The following is a 17,818-nucleotide window of genomic DNA, read 5'->3' on the forward strand; positions in this document are numbered from 1 at the left end:
GTTACTGCTCGTAATGTGGCACTGTCTGCCCCTGTCACCAGAAACAGCACTGAGGACATCCAACAAGTATTTCCAACAGGCTTTCCAGACCCCGCTTCCTTTTTGCAGGTGGGAAGAGTTTGGGCATTACCTTTAGGTTCCAATACAGGGTGCTTTGTTGCTCACATATCCTTCCTTCATTGCGACCCTCCATCAACCATACGGATAACCTCCCACACACTCCTCAGAAGCCACGGGTGAGGTAGCAGTGCTGGATGGCTTCTGCCCAGACCTCTGAGAGCGTCCCCAAGTGCATAAGTGTGAGCATAATTTTATTGTGTTAGGCAGGGTTGAGTGATTCGATTTAAGGTTGAGGCAAGGTGAGGGCAGCTGGGAATCCTAGAACTAATGGAATTTCTTCACTGCAGCGTCTCCTGACCATAGAAGGGAAGAGGAGCTCCCTTTCAGGAAACAGACTAAGTCTTTTAAAGTGGTGAGTTTTCAGCTGAGATGTGGAGGGAGCACAAATCACTTGGCCCACATTCCTCCCCCATTCTCTGACCACCTTATAGCATTAATACTCCACCAGATCATACAGACAATGACTTCCCTTACTTACTAGACCTCATCTAATCTTGACTTAGTTACCACAATTCTAGCCAAATAGGTTGGCTATTTTCCCCAGTCTCCAAAAGATTAGAAACAGTGAGTTATCTGTGTGCTAGAAAAGAGTGTTCATCCATAGCAGATGGGAAAACAGCATTCATTGGACAAACTCACTGAACGCCTGCACTGTGCCAGGTATTAGGAGTATAGCAGTAAGCAAGACAAAGTTCCCATCCTCATAGAGCTAACAGGCATTAAACAAATAACCGTACAAATGTTTACAGTTATAAGCAATGCTATAAAAGAAAGGCAGGAAGCTATGAGAGGCCTGTAGCATCATTTGTAACAGGAGGACCAATCCTAAATTGCTGGGCTCAGGGAAGGCCTCTAGAAGGAGACTTAACAAGAGACACGAAATAACATTATTCAGGCCAAAAGGAGGAGCAGGGAGCCTGAGAAGCTTGGAGTCTAGGAACCTAAAAAAGGTCAGTGTAATTGGGGCAGAGAAGGCAGAATAACGTGGGATAAAGTTAGAGAGATAGGCAAGGGGCCAGTTCAGACAAGGCCTCTTGGTCACCTTAAAGATTCTCGACCTAAGGAAAGTTTTCAGCAGAGAAGTGACAAAACAGTTGCACCTTTATAGACTCTCATGGCTAGGCATGTGGAGAATGGACTGAAGGAAGGCGGGTATGGATATGGGTGGAAGAGCAAATGGGCTACTATTGGAATTTATGGGAGAGAAGGTACACCTATACCTTGGACAGTTTTAAGGCATGATTACAAGTAAAAATCAACTGACTTAAACATGGGTTAGGTGTGTCAAGTTTAGGAGAGGCAGGGGTCAGGGATTATCCCATATCTCTGGGATGGGAAATTCAGCACGTAGTGGAGATATTTACTAAGGAAGGGAGCCCTGTAAGAATTTGGGGTGGGAGAGGATTATGAATTCCACTTTGGCTACACTGGCTGACAGGTGCATGTGGGACATCCACGTGGAGTTGTGGAAGTACTTAGATATGAGTCTGGAGCCCAGGAGTGGTAGGGAACTATACATCTAATACATATTTGGGCCGGGAGATGGAAATGGAGGCCATGGGCTTAGGTGAGCTCACCTAGGGAGAAAGTATGGTATTAGAACAGGGCCAAGGAATGAGCACTGAGAAAATCTATCTTTTTAGGCTGGAGTGGGAGACAGTAACAGAATTGGGGAGATACGGAAGCAGGAATGTAGTAGTCAGGTTCCACATTGGCCTCCAATGACACCACCTCCTGGTATTCATGTCCTTGTGTAGTCTCCTCCCACACTGAATACGGCTAACCTGTGTAAACACACGAGACTGTGGAAACGACAGTGCATGGCTGTGGCTGTGAGTATAAAGTCTTTTTAAGATCTCAGAAAGGCCTGATGTGGCACCCCAGAGAGCTGTTCAGACAGTAAGGCTTCTAAGAAGCACAGCGTATTGTCCCTTGGCAGTCTGAGCAGAAGCTCACAGTGGAGGAGTTACCTCAGAGATTTGTGGGTGTGGCTTTTGTGAGTGAACTGCAATAAGACTCAGGTGACACATTCAAAATAATGTTCCCAGTACCACTGCCAGCTTGAATGGAAAGGGATATAGTGCAAAATGTTAACACAGCCGTTGGGCCCCCAAAATCCTTCTGGCAGGAAGCAGGCAGAGAAAGCTATGTAGCTGGAAATATGGGCAACCTTTCATGGAAAAGGAAGGATGACTCACATGGGGCCAAGAGCTCAGCCTCCAAGACCGCCTTTGACCATCTCCGTCTTCCAGTATAATACGGAAATACCTTTGTGTATTTCCTTCCCCTACTGAATAGGATTGACCTGCATAACCAATGTACTGTGGAATGACACTGTGACATTTGAGGCCAAGTCATAAAAGACAATGCAGCTTCCACCCTGCTGTCTTGGATGACCTGCTCTGGGGATGAGGATATTCAGGCAGTTCTAGAACAATACATGGCAGGTGCTCATATGCGTTAACCCCAGGCTAATGCAAAAGCTTCTTTATGACAGAAAAGACTCCAAACACGTTTTCCTAAAAACAATCACTACCATCACCTCATACTGATGTTGCAATTTATATTAAAAGTACTTTCACCACATCTTGCTTTATGCTCCCAGTGAACCCTATGAGGTGGGTGGGTTTATAGAAAGGGCAAATGCAGTCAGTCCCAGCTCCCAAGTGAGGAAGCTAAGTTCTAAAGGGCTTCTGTTCCTTGGTTAAGGCCACACACGATATTCATGGTGTCGGTATTCTGACATCAAGTTCAGAGCTTTTCTGAAAATATCCAGGCAGCATTCAACAGGGATTGCTCGTCTATTTGTATGTTACAGGTACTCTCAAGAGTAACTCTAGCAGAACTTTCCACAGTAATGTGTCCCCCTTGTAATGTTCCCATACTATCCTTTCTGTAGCTGGAGCCATGGACAGACATGGACTCTGTCTTCTTTCCACTTGGATTCCTATGCAACAGTGTAACTGGATCATCTGTAACAGTCTGTGGGTGGCCAGACAGTGCTGCCACTGTTCAATACATTCCTCACTGGAAGCTGTCTTCAGAGATCCAAACTTCTTCCCAGTAAGAAAACCCGTCTATGAGTTTAGAGCTCTGCTTCATTTTAAAACTAAAAATGGCATCAGCTTGATTGACTCCCTTAATCATCAGATTTTTAGTTGCTTCCTTTTGGCCTTCTCAGAGGCCTAAACTTTACAAATAGAGTATATCCAAATACACTTGTTGCAGGCTCTGAGGGCACACCCAAAGACATTGCAGAAAGTCCGGTAGCAATAGTCCTCTAAAGAGAACACTGAGGAAGAAAGCCCTCATAAGGAATGTACCATGACAATTTTGATAAAAAGAATGGCTATGTGTGTTGAGGAGCACTTTGTATGCTTGAATTTAATCCTCAAAAGAATCCTATGAGGTAGAATAAAGGCCTAAACATCAAACATTACCATGTGTTCACATAGGCATAATGCCCTGCTATCACAAAGGGCAAAAGTTAACACCTAAAACGTACCCTGTGAATAGCTAATGCCTCTCCAGCAATAGCCACCATCCCCTCGAGGATTGCTCTGTTAGGGATCTGGGCCAATTTGGTGTTTTTCACACGCTTTCAAGCCTGATAGTGTTTTGCCATTCCCACATCAGTCAGAGGTTTTAGGTAGATGCAGAGTGCATAAAATGGAAATAAGTATATCTTGCCTTCTAAGAAATTCAAGACAGGCATCTCCAACTCAACTAAGCCTACTTCTATGGCTCCAAACTGACTTCTGTTGTACCCACCTAAAACAGAAGGACATAACAAATCAAATTTCAAACTCATCTCTGCTTCTTTTTTTTCATTCCCATCTGGATTAGTGCAAGGAAATGAGACATAAAGATTCAATCCAAGAACCTATTCTTAAGTAGCAATTTGAAGAGCCGATGTTTGGCACCAGATCTCACTGTACACCTTTTAAAACCCATGTTTCTTGAGAACCATCTCAGCCAACTGCGATCACCTTATTTCTGGTCCCTCCTTCACAGTGACAGAATCACAGAAGAAGGCAGCCACATGAGAACTGCTATAAACAGGAGGAAGACCAATAGCCCATCCCAAACAAAACACTCTGAGTCGCGACTTCCAGAACTTCTGCCATGACCATGGGCTTTAAACCATTCCACTGCTTCCTGGAGGTCAAATGGCTGAGCCTTATAACCCAGCTCTTTCTTGGCTTTCTCTAAGCTAAAATAATGTGTGACACCAGTTTTGTAAACTTCAGTGCGAGTGAGGAAGGGCTGGAAGTTGTAGAGTCGACCCAAAATGAAGTGAACCATCTCTGTTAGAAAAGCAAAGCAGTAGACCAAGGTCAATGGCAGGCGGGTAGATGGGAATGTGTAGCCCAGGCCCTCAACCAGAGGCCGGAAGAACTCAAAGTTGTTCACGGGTCTGCCATCTGAGATGAAGTAGGGCTGCCCAGAGGCAATATGGCCCTTGTCAGCTCTCAGGGCTTCTGAGGCCCGAATGTGAGCCTGCACCAAGTTATCCACGTGGACAAACTCAACCAGGCTCCTGGGGTCCCCGTAGACAAACTTGAACAGACCCTTCTCGATGTAGCTGACTATTCTGGGAAGGTGTCTTTGTTCTCCAGGCCCATAGATGCCAGCTGGCCTCAGAGCGCAGGTTCTTAAGACACCGTCGCCTCTGTCCAGGGGTGTACCATTCGCCTCCAGCACCTTCTGCTCTGCAATTGACTTTGTCCGAGAGTAGTGATCAGGGTGGAGGTGAAGAGGCAGGTAGGGCAGAGATTCATCCCCATTTCTGATAACTTGACCTCCAAAGATGACATTGAAAGTGCTGGTGTAAACTAACCTGGGCACCCTTCTCCTTTGGCAAGCCTGGAGGATGTTGTCTGTGCCCCTGACGTTGACTTCTTCGATCAGATTTCGATTGAGTTGCTCCCGCCCTGACATACCATAAGAGGCAATATGGAACACACAAGTGACGTCTGCATCCTGGAAGGCTTTCTCTACGTCAGACAGGTGGCGGATGTCTCCTTGTATAAACTTGATTCCTTCTGGAATGGTTTGAGCAGGGCTGCTGATGTCAAACAGAATCACATGGACTCCCTTTTGGTTCAGGGCACAGCCCAGGCTGAAATAAGAAACAGTAAACATTGAATCAAGTCACTCTTAAGCTGTGCCTAGGGGAAGTGTATAAAGTAATTTACCAATCAAGGTGGGGCTGATCCAAGTCTTCTTGGCTCATCCTGAGCCCCTCACTATGCATGTTCCTTGGTGCAAGGCTCACTTCTTCAAATTTTCAAAAGTGAGAATCCTCTCATCTACTTAAATTACAAAGAGAGAGGCTTTATCTTCAAAGAATGGTGGCATTTTTCCCCCTTGGTTCTAGGGCCCACTATCTATTCTTTGGAATATTTGTGAATAATAACACAACTGTGAAAAAACAGCTATGATTTAAAATTGTTTTTGGTAATGTGAATAGTCACCCTCCCAATTTAATGGCTTTATAAATAATTTTTCTTTAAGTGAAATATACCTGTAGTTCTCAGCTGCAATGTCTGAGCAGTGGGCAACACAGATCATTTCTGGTTTGACATTATACAAACAAGTAAAAGTCTGCTCTGTTGTCAGAGTTGAAAGCTTCTGGCAACTACCAGTAAAATAATTTCATGTGTATATTTTATAGATACACTTACCGAAAACCAAAATAGCCACTTCCTCCTGTAATGAGGACAGTTTCCTTTTGAGATCTTTTGGGGTCCATATGTGGCAGTCAAAAGATAACTGGACCTGTAAGAAAGAAGTATGCATCACTGTTACTGATCCAAATGCAAATGTCATTCTCCCTAATTTTGACCTAACAAAAACAAAAAGTCAATATGCTGTAGTAGAATGAAAAGGTAAGGCCTGGGTCTAGTCACAGCTGTGTCACTTAGCTACTTTCCCTTCAGTTCCTGGGCTTCAAATTTCTCCCGACGTAACATGGGGACAGTAATACCTGCTCTGCCCACCTGAAAAGGTTAATGTGGAGGTTAAATAAGAGAATGTACTTGGCAGTGCTTTGAGAGCCACAAAAAACGTTTCAAACCCAAGGCATTATTGTTAATTCTTGAAAATGATTAGAGCCTTTTTGAAAATAATTGATTCAAATTTGGTAGGAAGAGGCATTTCCCTCCCACGCATCAGAAAATTAGAGAGCACTCTAAAGAAAGCTCCCAACATCTTTTCTTTAAAATTTCGCACTGCAGCATGGTTTAATACTGCTTTATTATGGGGACTGAAAAAAATACATATATGGGGAAAAACTCCTTTATGTAGCAAACCATGCCCCACCTCCCCCACCGCAAATCTTGCAAGTACTTAAAGTACAAGTGCTCAGTGCCTTTGGGGATCCCACTTCTCTCTCCCTCTTCTGTGGCCCTCCCCGCATTTCTTTCAAGGCTCCAAGGCCCCCTTCTCCCAAAAACAAAACAAAATAAGCAAAAACTAAGACACCCAACTCCTTCCATGTAAGAGGGAGAGAGGCCAGGCGCGGTGGCTCAAGCCTGTAATCCCAGTACTTTGGGAGGCCGAGGCAGGCAGATCATGAGGTCAGGAGATCGAGGCCACTCTGGTTAACACGGTGAAACCCCCTCTCTACTAAAAATACAAAAAATTAGCCGGGCGTGGTGGCGGGCACCTGTAGTCCCAGCTACTCGGGAGGCTGAGGCAGGAGAATGGCGTGAACCCAGGAGGCAGAGGTTGCAGTGAGCCGAGATTGTGCCACTGCACTCTAGCCTGGGCGACAGAGCAAGACTCCATCTCAAAAAAAAAAAAAAAAAAGAACAGGAAGCACACAGGTCCTCAAAGGCACTGGGTGCGTGAACATACACACACACACACATGTGCTCAAGTCAACAGAGACACTCAGAGGTGTGGTTAGGCATGAAGACTGCAAGCAATCAAGAGCCCTACCATTTCTCTTTCCCAGCCAGGCACCCACTACACCATGTAAGTAGACTACAACATGGAAGAGTGTGGAGACAGGAGGGAAGCGGGAGCAGCAGAGGTTAGGGCTATGCAGGATGAAGAGCTTGTATGGCAGAGAGGCTATGAGTGTGAAGTCAGTGTACATGCACAAAGAAAGAAAAAATATGGGGGACAGGAATACACAGTGAAGACATCTCGCCTCCGCCCTTAAATGGTTATGTGATCTTGGCCAAGACACTTCTCTAGACTTCACTTTTCTCTTCTGTCTGGTTGTGTGTTGTGCTATGTTACACGAATGCTAAAGTTTCTAAAAAGGCAGCATGGTACAGTGGAAATAATAACAACAAACACATACCTAGTGCTTACTACCAGGGCCAGGCAGCATGCTAAGTGCTTTATGTATATGTTAGCCATTTAATCCTTTTAATAATCTTACCAGGAAAGTACTATTAGATCCTGTTTTTCAGCTGAGAATTACCACAGAGACAGTAAATAAACTTGCCCAAGCTTACCTGGATTCACACCTGATGGCAGTTTGGCCCCAGGAGCCTGCACTCTTAACCACTAAAACACAGTCTTAAATGAAAAGAGAATGGACTTTGGGGTCCACTTACCAGTTGTGTGATTTTGGACTGTGTGTTTACCCCATGTGTTAAACACTCTGAACCTGCTGCTTCATCTAAAAGTGGAGCTGATAATGAGCCTGCCTGAAGACTGCATGGGATAATGTGCAAAAAATGTCCAACAAAACACCTGACACCGTATGGGCACTCCACAGATGTCATTCCTTGAGCTCCCCTTTTTTCACACTCCAGAGTTTAGAGATCCAACTATTTTATTACATTTCCACATGACGTGACTACATCTCTCAAAAGCACAGGGTTACAAAGAATTTCGTCAGTTCTTCTGAATACCTGTGTGAGTGTATGAGACTGCCAATGAAGCGAATCAGATCACTCATACAGAATCAGTCAGGGTGACAAGTGAAGACAAGGTTCAGCAAGTGACTGTCTCTGTGGCTTGAGAGTATGGAGAAGAGTAAGAAATACTAGGGAAACTGAGCAAAATGGGGCAGAGGATGGCTGATGAGTTCCCAAGGTTCCATTAAGCAAATGCCACAGTTGTGCTTTCAAGAAAATTCATGAAGAATGAACATGCCAGCACTCCCTCAATGTACCTAACAGTGACCTTGTGATTCTATTGTTTTCTGAGTGCAGAACACTCCCATTTGGATTTAGAGTAGTCATAAAACCAAATGCAGTCAATTCTGTTCTTTAGTGTACTCACAACCCTTCATGACGAACGCTATTTCCCAACACAGTAGACATCAGTTACTGATATTTCAACACAGACTTCCCACGTTCACCTCCATGACCTGGTCACAATTTCCCACTCTTCTGCTACTGGCACTCTGTGCTCCAACTGTACAGACTTTCCTTATCGTGAAGATGCTGAGCTCATTAGGCCTCCTGTTCTCACTTCAGTGTGACACATCGTGCACTAGGTCCTTTTCTGGCAGCTTCTTTCTCAATATTTAGGTCTGCTGACAAGTCCTCAGAGAGGCTTCTCTGATCACCCTAGCTAACACAGCTGCCTGTACCCTAAATGTTGGTTTGTTTTCTTCATGGAACACTTTGCTATCTATCAAAACTATTTACTTTTTATTTTTGATCTCCTTCCCACAGAATGTTAAGTTCTATGAGAACTGAGGTCTTCTGCCTTCTGGGGTGTCCCTACTAGAATCCAGAACATAGTAGATGCTCAATAAATATTTGTTGAATCTATGGATTATTCTGAACACCCTAAAATACATCCAATCAGTAAAACTGTGATGGGCACAAATTACCCAGGGCTCTGCAGTGTCTAAGAGCTGCTGTTCTGCAAGACATTAATACTGCCATTTTAACAATAACATATCTCCTAAAAAGTGCCGGCTTATGAAATGAAAGATACAAACCCAAACGAGACAGAGGTCCTGCTTTCCAGAGCTTACAAATAAGAAAGAGGCTTCTACACACACCAAAAGGAAAAGGCAAAAAAGATGAAAATAAGGTTACTGTTATAATGTTGGTATAAACAAAGTGCAGTGGGAAATCAAGGTGAGGGGTGGGGAGACTGATTCTGACAGGGCACATCAGGAAGAGATCATGGGACAGTGAGCTTTAGTGCTACAGCGCCCATGGGAGGATCTAGGTAGGCTGAAATGAGGGTTATCACAGGTGGGGGTGTACCACGAATAAATGGATCAGATGCAGGCAAGGCTGTGCTGGGCAGCTAACATGGTAAGTCCACCATGGCTGGTGTGCAAACTGAAGCATGGAGCTGATGCTTGAGGGTGAAAAGACAGCCTGGGGTGAGCCTGGAGACAGGCTTCTGTCCCCTTCCATGAAGTTAGAATCCCATTCTCTTTTTTTTTTTTGAGACAAGGTCTCACTCTGTTGCCCAGGCTAGAGTGCAGAGGTGTGATCACAGCTCACTGCAACTTTGATTTCCTGGCCTCAAGCGATCCTCCTACCTCAGCATCCTGAGTAGCTGGGACTACAGGCATGTGCCATGATGCCTGGCTAATTGAATTCCATTCTGCAGACAACACAAGCCTTTGTAGGTTTACAGCAATGAACTGTTGGGGCCACCTTGGTACTTGTGAAAGAGAAGGCTTCCCCTGGAGGAGGAAATGGGCCAGGGTCCAGGTAAGGGAGATGTGGCTCTAGACTGGAAGGTTACCAGTGAGGACAAAAGGCTAGTGTGCTCAGGTGAAATCAGGGTGAGGGCTGGTGAACAACTGCAGGAGGTGGCAGTGTACTGCACCCAGATGATGTTTTGAGGAAGGTGATGTCATTAATTGAAACGGTAGGTTTTGGAAATGTTCTTGTCTGGTTGAAAGTTTTGACAAACAGGATGCCAGATAACAATTTAAGATCTTCTTAATATCTCTGTAAGAATTCCACCATAAGGAATTCTGAAAATGGACAAGGCCTTCAAAAACCCAATTAAAAAATTCCAACGGAAATACCTATCTTTAATTAGTCTTTGGTTTTAAAATTACACATTCCAGTCCAGTCACAAGACCATAGGTCAATCATGGTTCATGTGCATATTAATCAAGTAAGGAACATACAACTTTGGATTATTAATGCTTCAGAAACCTGCCAGGCCTAGTGATGCTACTCCATTACCTTCCAACTAGTTTCAGAAAGATCTGAGGCAAAAACTTGTGTAACTGACCTGATCAGGGGGGTCAGAAGAGAAAGGTGAGGAAAAATTAATAACTTAACAAGATAAACAGCAAGGAAAAAGCTTATCCACCAGGCCAGTAAAGCCTTCACAGGATGGTAGCCATCTGCTGCACTGCTGGGAGCCGCCTCCTCCCTTCCTGATCCCCAACATTGATAAGCACAGAAAAATCTCAGCAAACGCATTTTGCAGACCCGCCCCCACCCAAAATTCTCACGAATGCTAAGCCAGAAGGGAGAAAAGAGAATATACAGTTGTTCTTCAACCAGCTGCCTGATTTTCATCTACTCTGTGGCTTCTGTTTTATTAATTAGTTTCTATCTGATTCCTTCTAGGGCTGGGCACTCAGACCTGCCTTTATAATGGCAAGTGCTTGAAGGTCCTTCCAAAATGTGGCTTTGTTCAGTAATTGCTCTCCCCTGGTGGGGAGGGCCACATCTGACCTGAGCAGTCATTTTACTGGATACAGGTTAAAGTTAAGCACATGATCAAGAAAAAAAAAAACTTAATTACAAACAGGAAAAAAAAATTAAATTTAAAATCCACCTGACCTCTTGAGAAGGTAAAGTGAGGGTAATAATGTTGACATCTCAAGGGAAGTTATGAGAAAAAACTAATAAAAGATGACTGGGAGTACTTTACATTTTAAAAGACCTAATTAAATGCTAAAGATCAGAAATAAGAACCTTTGATTATGCACACAGTTCCTTCATCCCTATGAGTTCAAGATGACTGTGCTACTTGCCCTCTGGTATCATAATGCAATATAGAAATATGGGTGTCATTAGCATTTCACCAATAGAAAGTATGGAACAGCGAGAATTTAAGACTGTTACCATAAAAATAAAAAAACTGTATTTACTTTAAGAGAGATAAAAAATATCTCCAAGTAGTATAACCCCATGATTACGTGTTTTAAATCACTGTACAAGTGCTGACCGGAGGTAAAAGGTAACTGTATTCTTATTATATTGAGATCTGGCAAATATATTGATACTAGAGGGCTTATGAAATGGTGCTGTTCAAATTCCATGCATAATCTGAAAATTATCTACTTGTGTTTAATATAAGGAAGTCAAAACAATAAAAATAAATATGCAGTTAGAGGGATAAGGAGAATAATTCTGATACAGATAAAAGAGATGTGACATATAAAATTCAAAAGGGGCTGGGTGCAGTGGCTCACGCCTATAATTCCAGCACTTTGGAGGGCTGAGGTGGGTGGATCACTTGAGGTCAGGAGTTTGAGACCAGCTGGGCCAACATGGTGAAACTCTGTCTCTACTAAAAACAGAAAAAATTAGCCAGGCATGGTGACGCACACCTGTAATCTCAGCTACTAAGAAGGTTGAGGCAGGAGAATTGCTTGAACCTGGGAGATGGAGGTTGCAGTGAGCGGAGATTGCACCACTACATTCCAGTCTAGGCGACAGAGCGAGATTCCATCTCAAAAAAAAAACCAAAAAACCAAAAAAAACCCAAAGGCCAAACACACCTGGGAAGAAAATTACCTAAGGGCATACAGTTAAGTAAAAACCAGTATACTTGTAATAGATACGGGTATTTATGCAGGGTTTTGAATATAACTAGTTAGCAGGACAGCTGTCTGTAATTCAGGGTCATCACCTGAGGTGTTTCAAATCTTGTTCGGCTACCTAAACTTCTGCCTAGATATTTGTGGCACAAATGCCTTGCAATTCCTCACAATGCTGATGACAAAAGAAATGAAATAATTTGGTAACTGGCATTTCCCATCTGTTCCCCAAGCTACAGTGTAAATGCCATGTGAGCACAGACTGGCAATATCTGTAGGGACAAGGAATATCTAGCAGATTGTAGACCCAGTAAATATAAATGGGGTGAACATTTTGCAAGCTCTTCAAATGCCTCTTTCTGTCCTATCTGCAAGGAGTACTACACTTGTACTTTCTTCTTCACTAGGTCAGCAGTTTGCCACGTCTATAAATTGAAGTAATATCAAGTAATTGAATTAATATCAAGTAACTGAAGTAATATCAACTGCCACTTATTAAGCACTTACTCTGTGCCAGGCATTGTGCAATACTCTGTCTGTGAATTATTTCACAACCCTCTCAGATGAGTACTAATTTGTTAATTCCATTTTACAGATGAGAAAACTGAAGCTCAGAGACAGAAAGTGCCTAACTCCAAGTCCTACAGGTAGCAAATGGTAGAGCAGGGATCTGTACCAATAACCCAGGTGCATCTGACTCTACAGTTCATCTTAACGCAGCAGCACTTGAGGCTGTGCAGAGCCCCTACCTGAAGTGCTGGGTACTGACTTGAGTCCTGTGAGGGCTTTCACTGTTAACAATTCTGCAACCTCATTGCGGTTCCTGCAGTTCCCAGACAAAATGAATGGAGGTGGCCCATCTTCTCCCATGTGGCTCAGGTAGCAGTGATGAAGGGTTAAGACTCTCAGTTTGGAAATCTGGGCATTAGACTTGGCTCTTCCACCAATTCCCTGTGTGACCCTAGGCAATTCACTGAACCTCTGTTTCCTCCTCCCTAAAATAAAAACAGCAACAACCATGGCTACACTTATTATTTATTATGGGTTACGCAGTGATATGGTTTGGCCGTGTCTCCACCCAAGTCTCCTGTTGAATTGTAGCTCCCGTAAGTCCCACATGTCCTGGGAGGGAACTGGTAGGAGGTAATGGAATCATGGGGGTGGGTCTTTCCTGTGCTGTTCTCATGATAGTAAGTCCCACAAGATCTGATGATTTTATGAAGGAAAATTCCCCTACACAAACTCTCTTGCCAGCCACCATGTAAGATGTGACTTTGCTCTTCCTTTGTCTTCTGCCATGATAATGAGGCCTCCCCAGCCATGTGGAACTGTAAGTCCATTAAACCACTTTCCATTATAAATTACCCAGTCTCAGGAATGTCTTTATTAGCAGCATGAGAATGGACTAATACAGTAAATTGGTACCGGGTAGTGGGGTGCTACTGTAAAGATGTCTGAAAATGTGGAAGTGACTTTGGAACTGGTTTACAGGCAAAGGCTGCAACAGTTTGGAGGGCTCAGAAGAAGACAGGAAGATGTGGGAAAGTTTGGAACCTCCTAGAGACTTGTTGAATGGCTTTGACCAAAATGCTGACAGTGATATAGACAATAAAGTCCAGGCTCAGGTGGTCTCAGAGATGAGGAACTTGTTGGGAACTGGAGCAAAAGTGACTCGTTATGTTTTAGCAAAGAGACTGATGGCATTTTGTCCTTGCCCTAGAGATCTGTGTAACTCAGAACTTCAGAGAGATGATTTAGGGTATCTGGGGTAAGAAATTTCTAAGCTGCAAAGCATTCAAGAGGAAGCAGAGTGTAAGTTTGAAAAATTTGCAGCCTAATGATACAATAGAAAAGAAAAACCCATTTTCTGGGGAGAAATTCACGCTGGCTCCAGAAATTTGCCTAAGTACCAAGGAGCCAAATGCTAATCATCAAGACAATGGGGAAAATGTCTCCAGGGAATGTCAGAGACCTTCTTGGCAGCCCCTCCTATCACAGGTCCAGAAGTCTAGGAGGCGAAAGTGGTTTCCTGGGCTGGGTCCAGGGCCCTCTGCTCTATGCAGCCTAGAGACTTGGTGCTCTGCGTCCCAGCTGCTCCAGCTGTGGCTAAAACGGGCCAAGGTACAGCTCAAACTGTGGCTTCAGAGGGTGCAAGCCCAAGCCTTGGCAACTTCCATGCGATGTTAAGCCTGTGGGTACACAGAAGTCAAGAAGTGAGGTTTGGAAACCTCTGCCTAGATTTCAGAGGATGTATGGAAACTCCTGTATGTCCAGGCAGAAGTTGGCTGCAGGGGTGGGGCCCTCATGGAGAACCACTGCTAGAGCAGCATGGAAGGGAAATGTGGGGTTGGAACTGCCCCACAGAGTCCCCACTGGGACACTGCCTAGTGGAGCTGTGAGAAGGAGCTACCATCCCCCAGACCCCCGAATGGTAGATCCACCAACAGCTTGCACTGTGCACCTAGAAAAGCAGCAGACACTAAACGCCAGCCCTGGAAGCAGCCAAAAGTGGGGCTGTACCCTGTGAAACCACAGAGGTGGAGCTGCCCAAGACTATGGGAACCCACCTCTTGCATCAGTGTGACCTGGATATGGGACACGGAGCCAAAGGAGGTCATTTTGGAGCTTTAAGATTTGACTGCCCTGCTGGATTTTAGACTTGCATGGGGCCTGTAGCCCCTTCATTTTGGCCAATTCCTCCCTTTTGGAATGAGTGTATTTACCCAATACCTGTACCCCCATTGTATCTAGGAAGTAACTAACTTGCTTTTGATTTTACAGGCTCATAGGTGGAAGGGGCTTGCCTTGTCTCAGATGAGACTTTGGAGTGTGGACTTTTGAGTTAATGCTGAAATGAGTTAAGACTTTGTGGGACTGTTGGGAAGGCATGATTGGTTTTGAAACGTGAGGGCATGAGATTTGGGAGGGGCCAGGGGCGGAACGATATGGCTTGGCTGTGTCTCCACCCAAATCTCACCTTGAATTGTAGATCTCATAATTACCACATGTCCTGGGAGGGACCCAGTGGGAGGTAATCGAATCACAGGGGTGGGTTTTTCCCATGCCGTTCTCTTGATAGTGAATAAGTCTCACAAGATCTGATGGTTGTATAAAGGGGAGTTCCCCTACACAAGCTCTCTTGCCTGTCACCATATAAGACGTAAGACGTGACTTTGCTCCTCTTTTGCCTTCTGCCATGATTATGAGGCTTCCCCAGCCATGTGGAACTATGGGTCCATTAAACCTCTTTCCTTTATAAACTACCCAGTCTTGGGTATGTCTTTATTAGCAGCATGAAAATGGATTAATAAAGGCAGTTTAAAGGTTTAGCATTTAAGCCTCAGGACAATTGTCTGAGGTTGTTACTAGCATTATCATCAGCTTTCAGAAATGAGGAAAATAGATCAGAGGTTAGGAACCTTGCCCACAAATTATGCAGGTCATAAGGGGCTGGGCAGGGTTCAGGGCTTGAAGCCGGGTCTGTATGACTCTTAACCACCACGTGTAATGCCGCACACTAAGGCTGGGACAATACAGATTCACTTAGGTCATTATCTTATCACTGTGAAAGGAAAATAAATCTTGGGGCCCCAAAATCACTAAGCTAAAGGGAAAAGTCAAGCTGAGAACTGCTTAGGACAAACCTGCCTCCCATTCTATTCATATATCTCTGCTCACTGAAATAAAGGCATATCTGATTGCTTCCTTTGGAAAGGCTAATCAAACTGAAAATAATGCAACCATTTTTCTCTTACCTACCTATGACCTGGAAGCCCCCTCCCTGTTTCGCGTTGTCCCGCCTTTCCAGACTGAAAAAAATGTCCATGTTACACCTGTTCTTGTCTCATGTCTCCCTAAAATGTAGAAAACGAAACTGGGCTCTGACCACCTTAAGTATATGTCGTCAGGACTGCCTGAGGCTGTGTCATGGGTACATGTCTTCAACCTTGGGAAAATAAACTTTCTAAATGAACTGAGACCCGTCTCAGATTTTCAGGGCTCACTCCACCTCCACAATTTCTGTCACATCTGGTTCATCTGGTACTATGACTAGCCTATAAGGTTTTGTTTAAACCTACTTACCTTTTCCCAACAAATACATGCAGTTTAAATGGGAACCTGTCACTGCCACTTTAAGTGGGAAACCAGAACCAAGTCATAAAGAGGAGGTAATCGTTCCCCCAAAGTGTGCAGAAAATCAAAGATAGGAATCAAGTATAGCCAGACACCTGTGGAAAATTCGGAGCTTGGGGCCCCGATGTCCTTAAAAACAAAAAATGCGGAGAGCCAGAGTTTGAGGCCTTGGCGACATTCTAGAAAGCCAAGCTGCGCCCAGTCCCCTGGGATCAGGGAGACACCTGAAAGGGGATGCTCCTTCCCGCCATCCTGCTCAGTCATTCACCACCGTCCCCCACCCCCGGGACCGCCACCTGTCGCGTTCCAGGCCAAGGCTGCCCAGGGTCCCCGTGGAAAGGCGGCGGCCCCCAACCCCAGCCCAGGCCCACTCACAGCTGCAGGAACAGGGGCACGGCAGACGGCTACAGCAGGCAGAGACGCCCAGGCCTCCTAGCTACCCACCGCCACAGCACGCGCGCCGCAGCCGTCGGACCTGCCTCCTGGAGCCACTTCCGGGCCTCTCTAGGAAGCCTGGAGGTCTCGGCGTCTCTATGACGCGCAGGTGTCTCGTTCACCTTCACCGGCGTTAGGGTAGCAGGAGGTTCGCTTCATGAATTCCCCCACGTTCCCTGGCTGTGCGTTCCGCCGTGGCGGGAACGCTTTTAGGGCCACGTCTTCCCCCACGTCCCCCGTCTGTGCGTTCAGCCGTGGTGGGAACCCTGTTAGGGCCACGTCAACTGCTCTTCCCACCTCCAGTGTCTGCTTTTAGACTTTCACCTCCACCTTTGTTTATCCCCAAAGCCAAGCCCAGTGCCTGATAAATAGGCGCTCAGGTCAGCATTGCTTGGGTGGGTGGATGATGGAAAAGGCTCTACAGGGAGACAGAATAATCACTCTCCATGTATCTCTTTAAGTCTCTATTATCTCTGAGTTTCCGAATCTATGTGTACCCATAGGTTTTCCTGTGTCCCTAATTTTCCTTATTTCTCTTTGTTCTGGTCGCCAAGCAGACAGTGATGCCAAGATTAATCTTTGTTGCTGAAGGAACCAAGGAATGCAGAAAGGAAAGTTGGCATCCTCACTCAAAGGTCTCCTTTTGAGGCCCATCTTTTGTCTCCTCATCATGAGTGTGGTTCTGTGGATAGTGGCAGACTGTACACGTGTATGGACATGCGTCCTGGAATGGACCCCTGGCTGGGGAGGATTTCATTTTAGTGTCTTTGAGGATGAAAGTTTTGACTTCATGTGCTGCTCTTGCCGATAGATCTGGTACCAAAGGCAGACTCAGAGAGGTTCATATCAATTGCATGATTTACTGCTCAGTTTTCACTAAGCACACACAGTCACAAGGACAAACGCAAGTCCTAGGATATAAAAATTAATGAAGGCCAGGTGAAGAAAGCAAGAAGTGCCAGTCCCTGGCACTGGCCTCTCTCATAGGATGCTCTGGCTTTCCTGCCTGTCTTGTCCTCACCTGTTATGCAGACATAAGTCATAGGAGACTTCTTGTGCTAAGCAGTCTTAAAGAACAGCTTTGCAGTGGCTGCTTAGGATACATAAAAATTAGAAGAAAAGAGGAAGAGTATTAAGGGGGCTGAGAGACCAGCTATATGCTCTTGAGACCAGCAGCTAAGGAAGAAAAGACCCACCGAGGAAGCAGTAAAGAAGATAGATTTCCTTTGGGGGATTACAGGATCCTCTGAGGGATACCCAGATTTAGGGTGTGTGGATAAACATGAGAAATGGTGAATTTAAATGTTAATATTCTTGTGCCACCATGGACTCTTTTAAAATATAATCAGGCAAGTTTTAAAGGAAAATTACAAACTCTATAATTGCTTCCTTAGCTTCCAT

At 44.9% G+C, this 17,818-nt stretch overlaps 1 protein-coding gene across 3 annotated transcripts; it reads right to left on the minus strand.

Moving 5' to 3' along the window:
* Positions 1-2,666: 2,666 nt before the first annotated feature.
* SDR42E1 (short chain dehydrogenase/reductase family 42E, member 1) lies at positions 2,667-16,469 on the minus strand. Of its 3 annotated transcripts, XM_054534194.2 has the most exons (4): positions 16,358-16,466; positions 12,598-12,843; positions 5,808-5,901; positions 2,667-5,242 (listed from the first exon to the last, which is right to left on the minus strand). In XM_054534194.2, the coding sequence occupies exons 3-4, from the start codon at positions 5,873-5,875 to the stop codon at positions 4,129-4,131; spliced, it is 1,182 nt and encodes a 393-aa protein (XP_054390169.1). In that variant the 5' UTR covers positions 5,876-5,901; positions 12,598-12,843; positions 16,358-16,466; the 3' UTR covers positions 2,667-4,128. The 3 variants fall into 3 exon arrangements, with proteins under 3 accessions (XP_054390169.1, XP_002826734.2, XP_063573443.1); XM_002826688.5 differs by lacking the exon at positions 12,598-12,843 and having other exon boundaries at positions 16,358-16,469; XM_063717373.1 differs by lacking the exon at positions 16,358-16,466 and having other exon boundaries at positions 12,598-16,321.
* Between the last annotated feature and the right edge of the window lie 1,349 nt (positions 16,470-17,818).

The sequence above is a fragment of the Pongo abelii genome, chromosome 18 (genome assembly GCF_028885655.2).
Source record: "Pongo abelii isolate AG06213 chromosome 18, NHGRI_mPonAbe1-v2.0_pri, whole genome shotgun sequence".
Taxonomy (NCBI): domain Eukaryota; kingdom Metazoa; phylum Chordata; class Mammalia; order Primates; family Hominidae; genus Pongo; species Pongo abelii.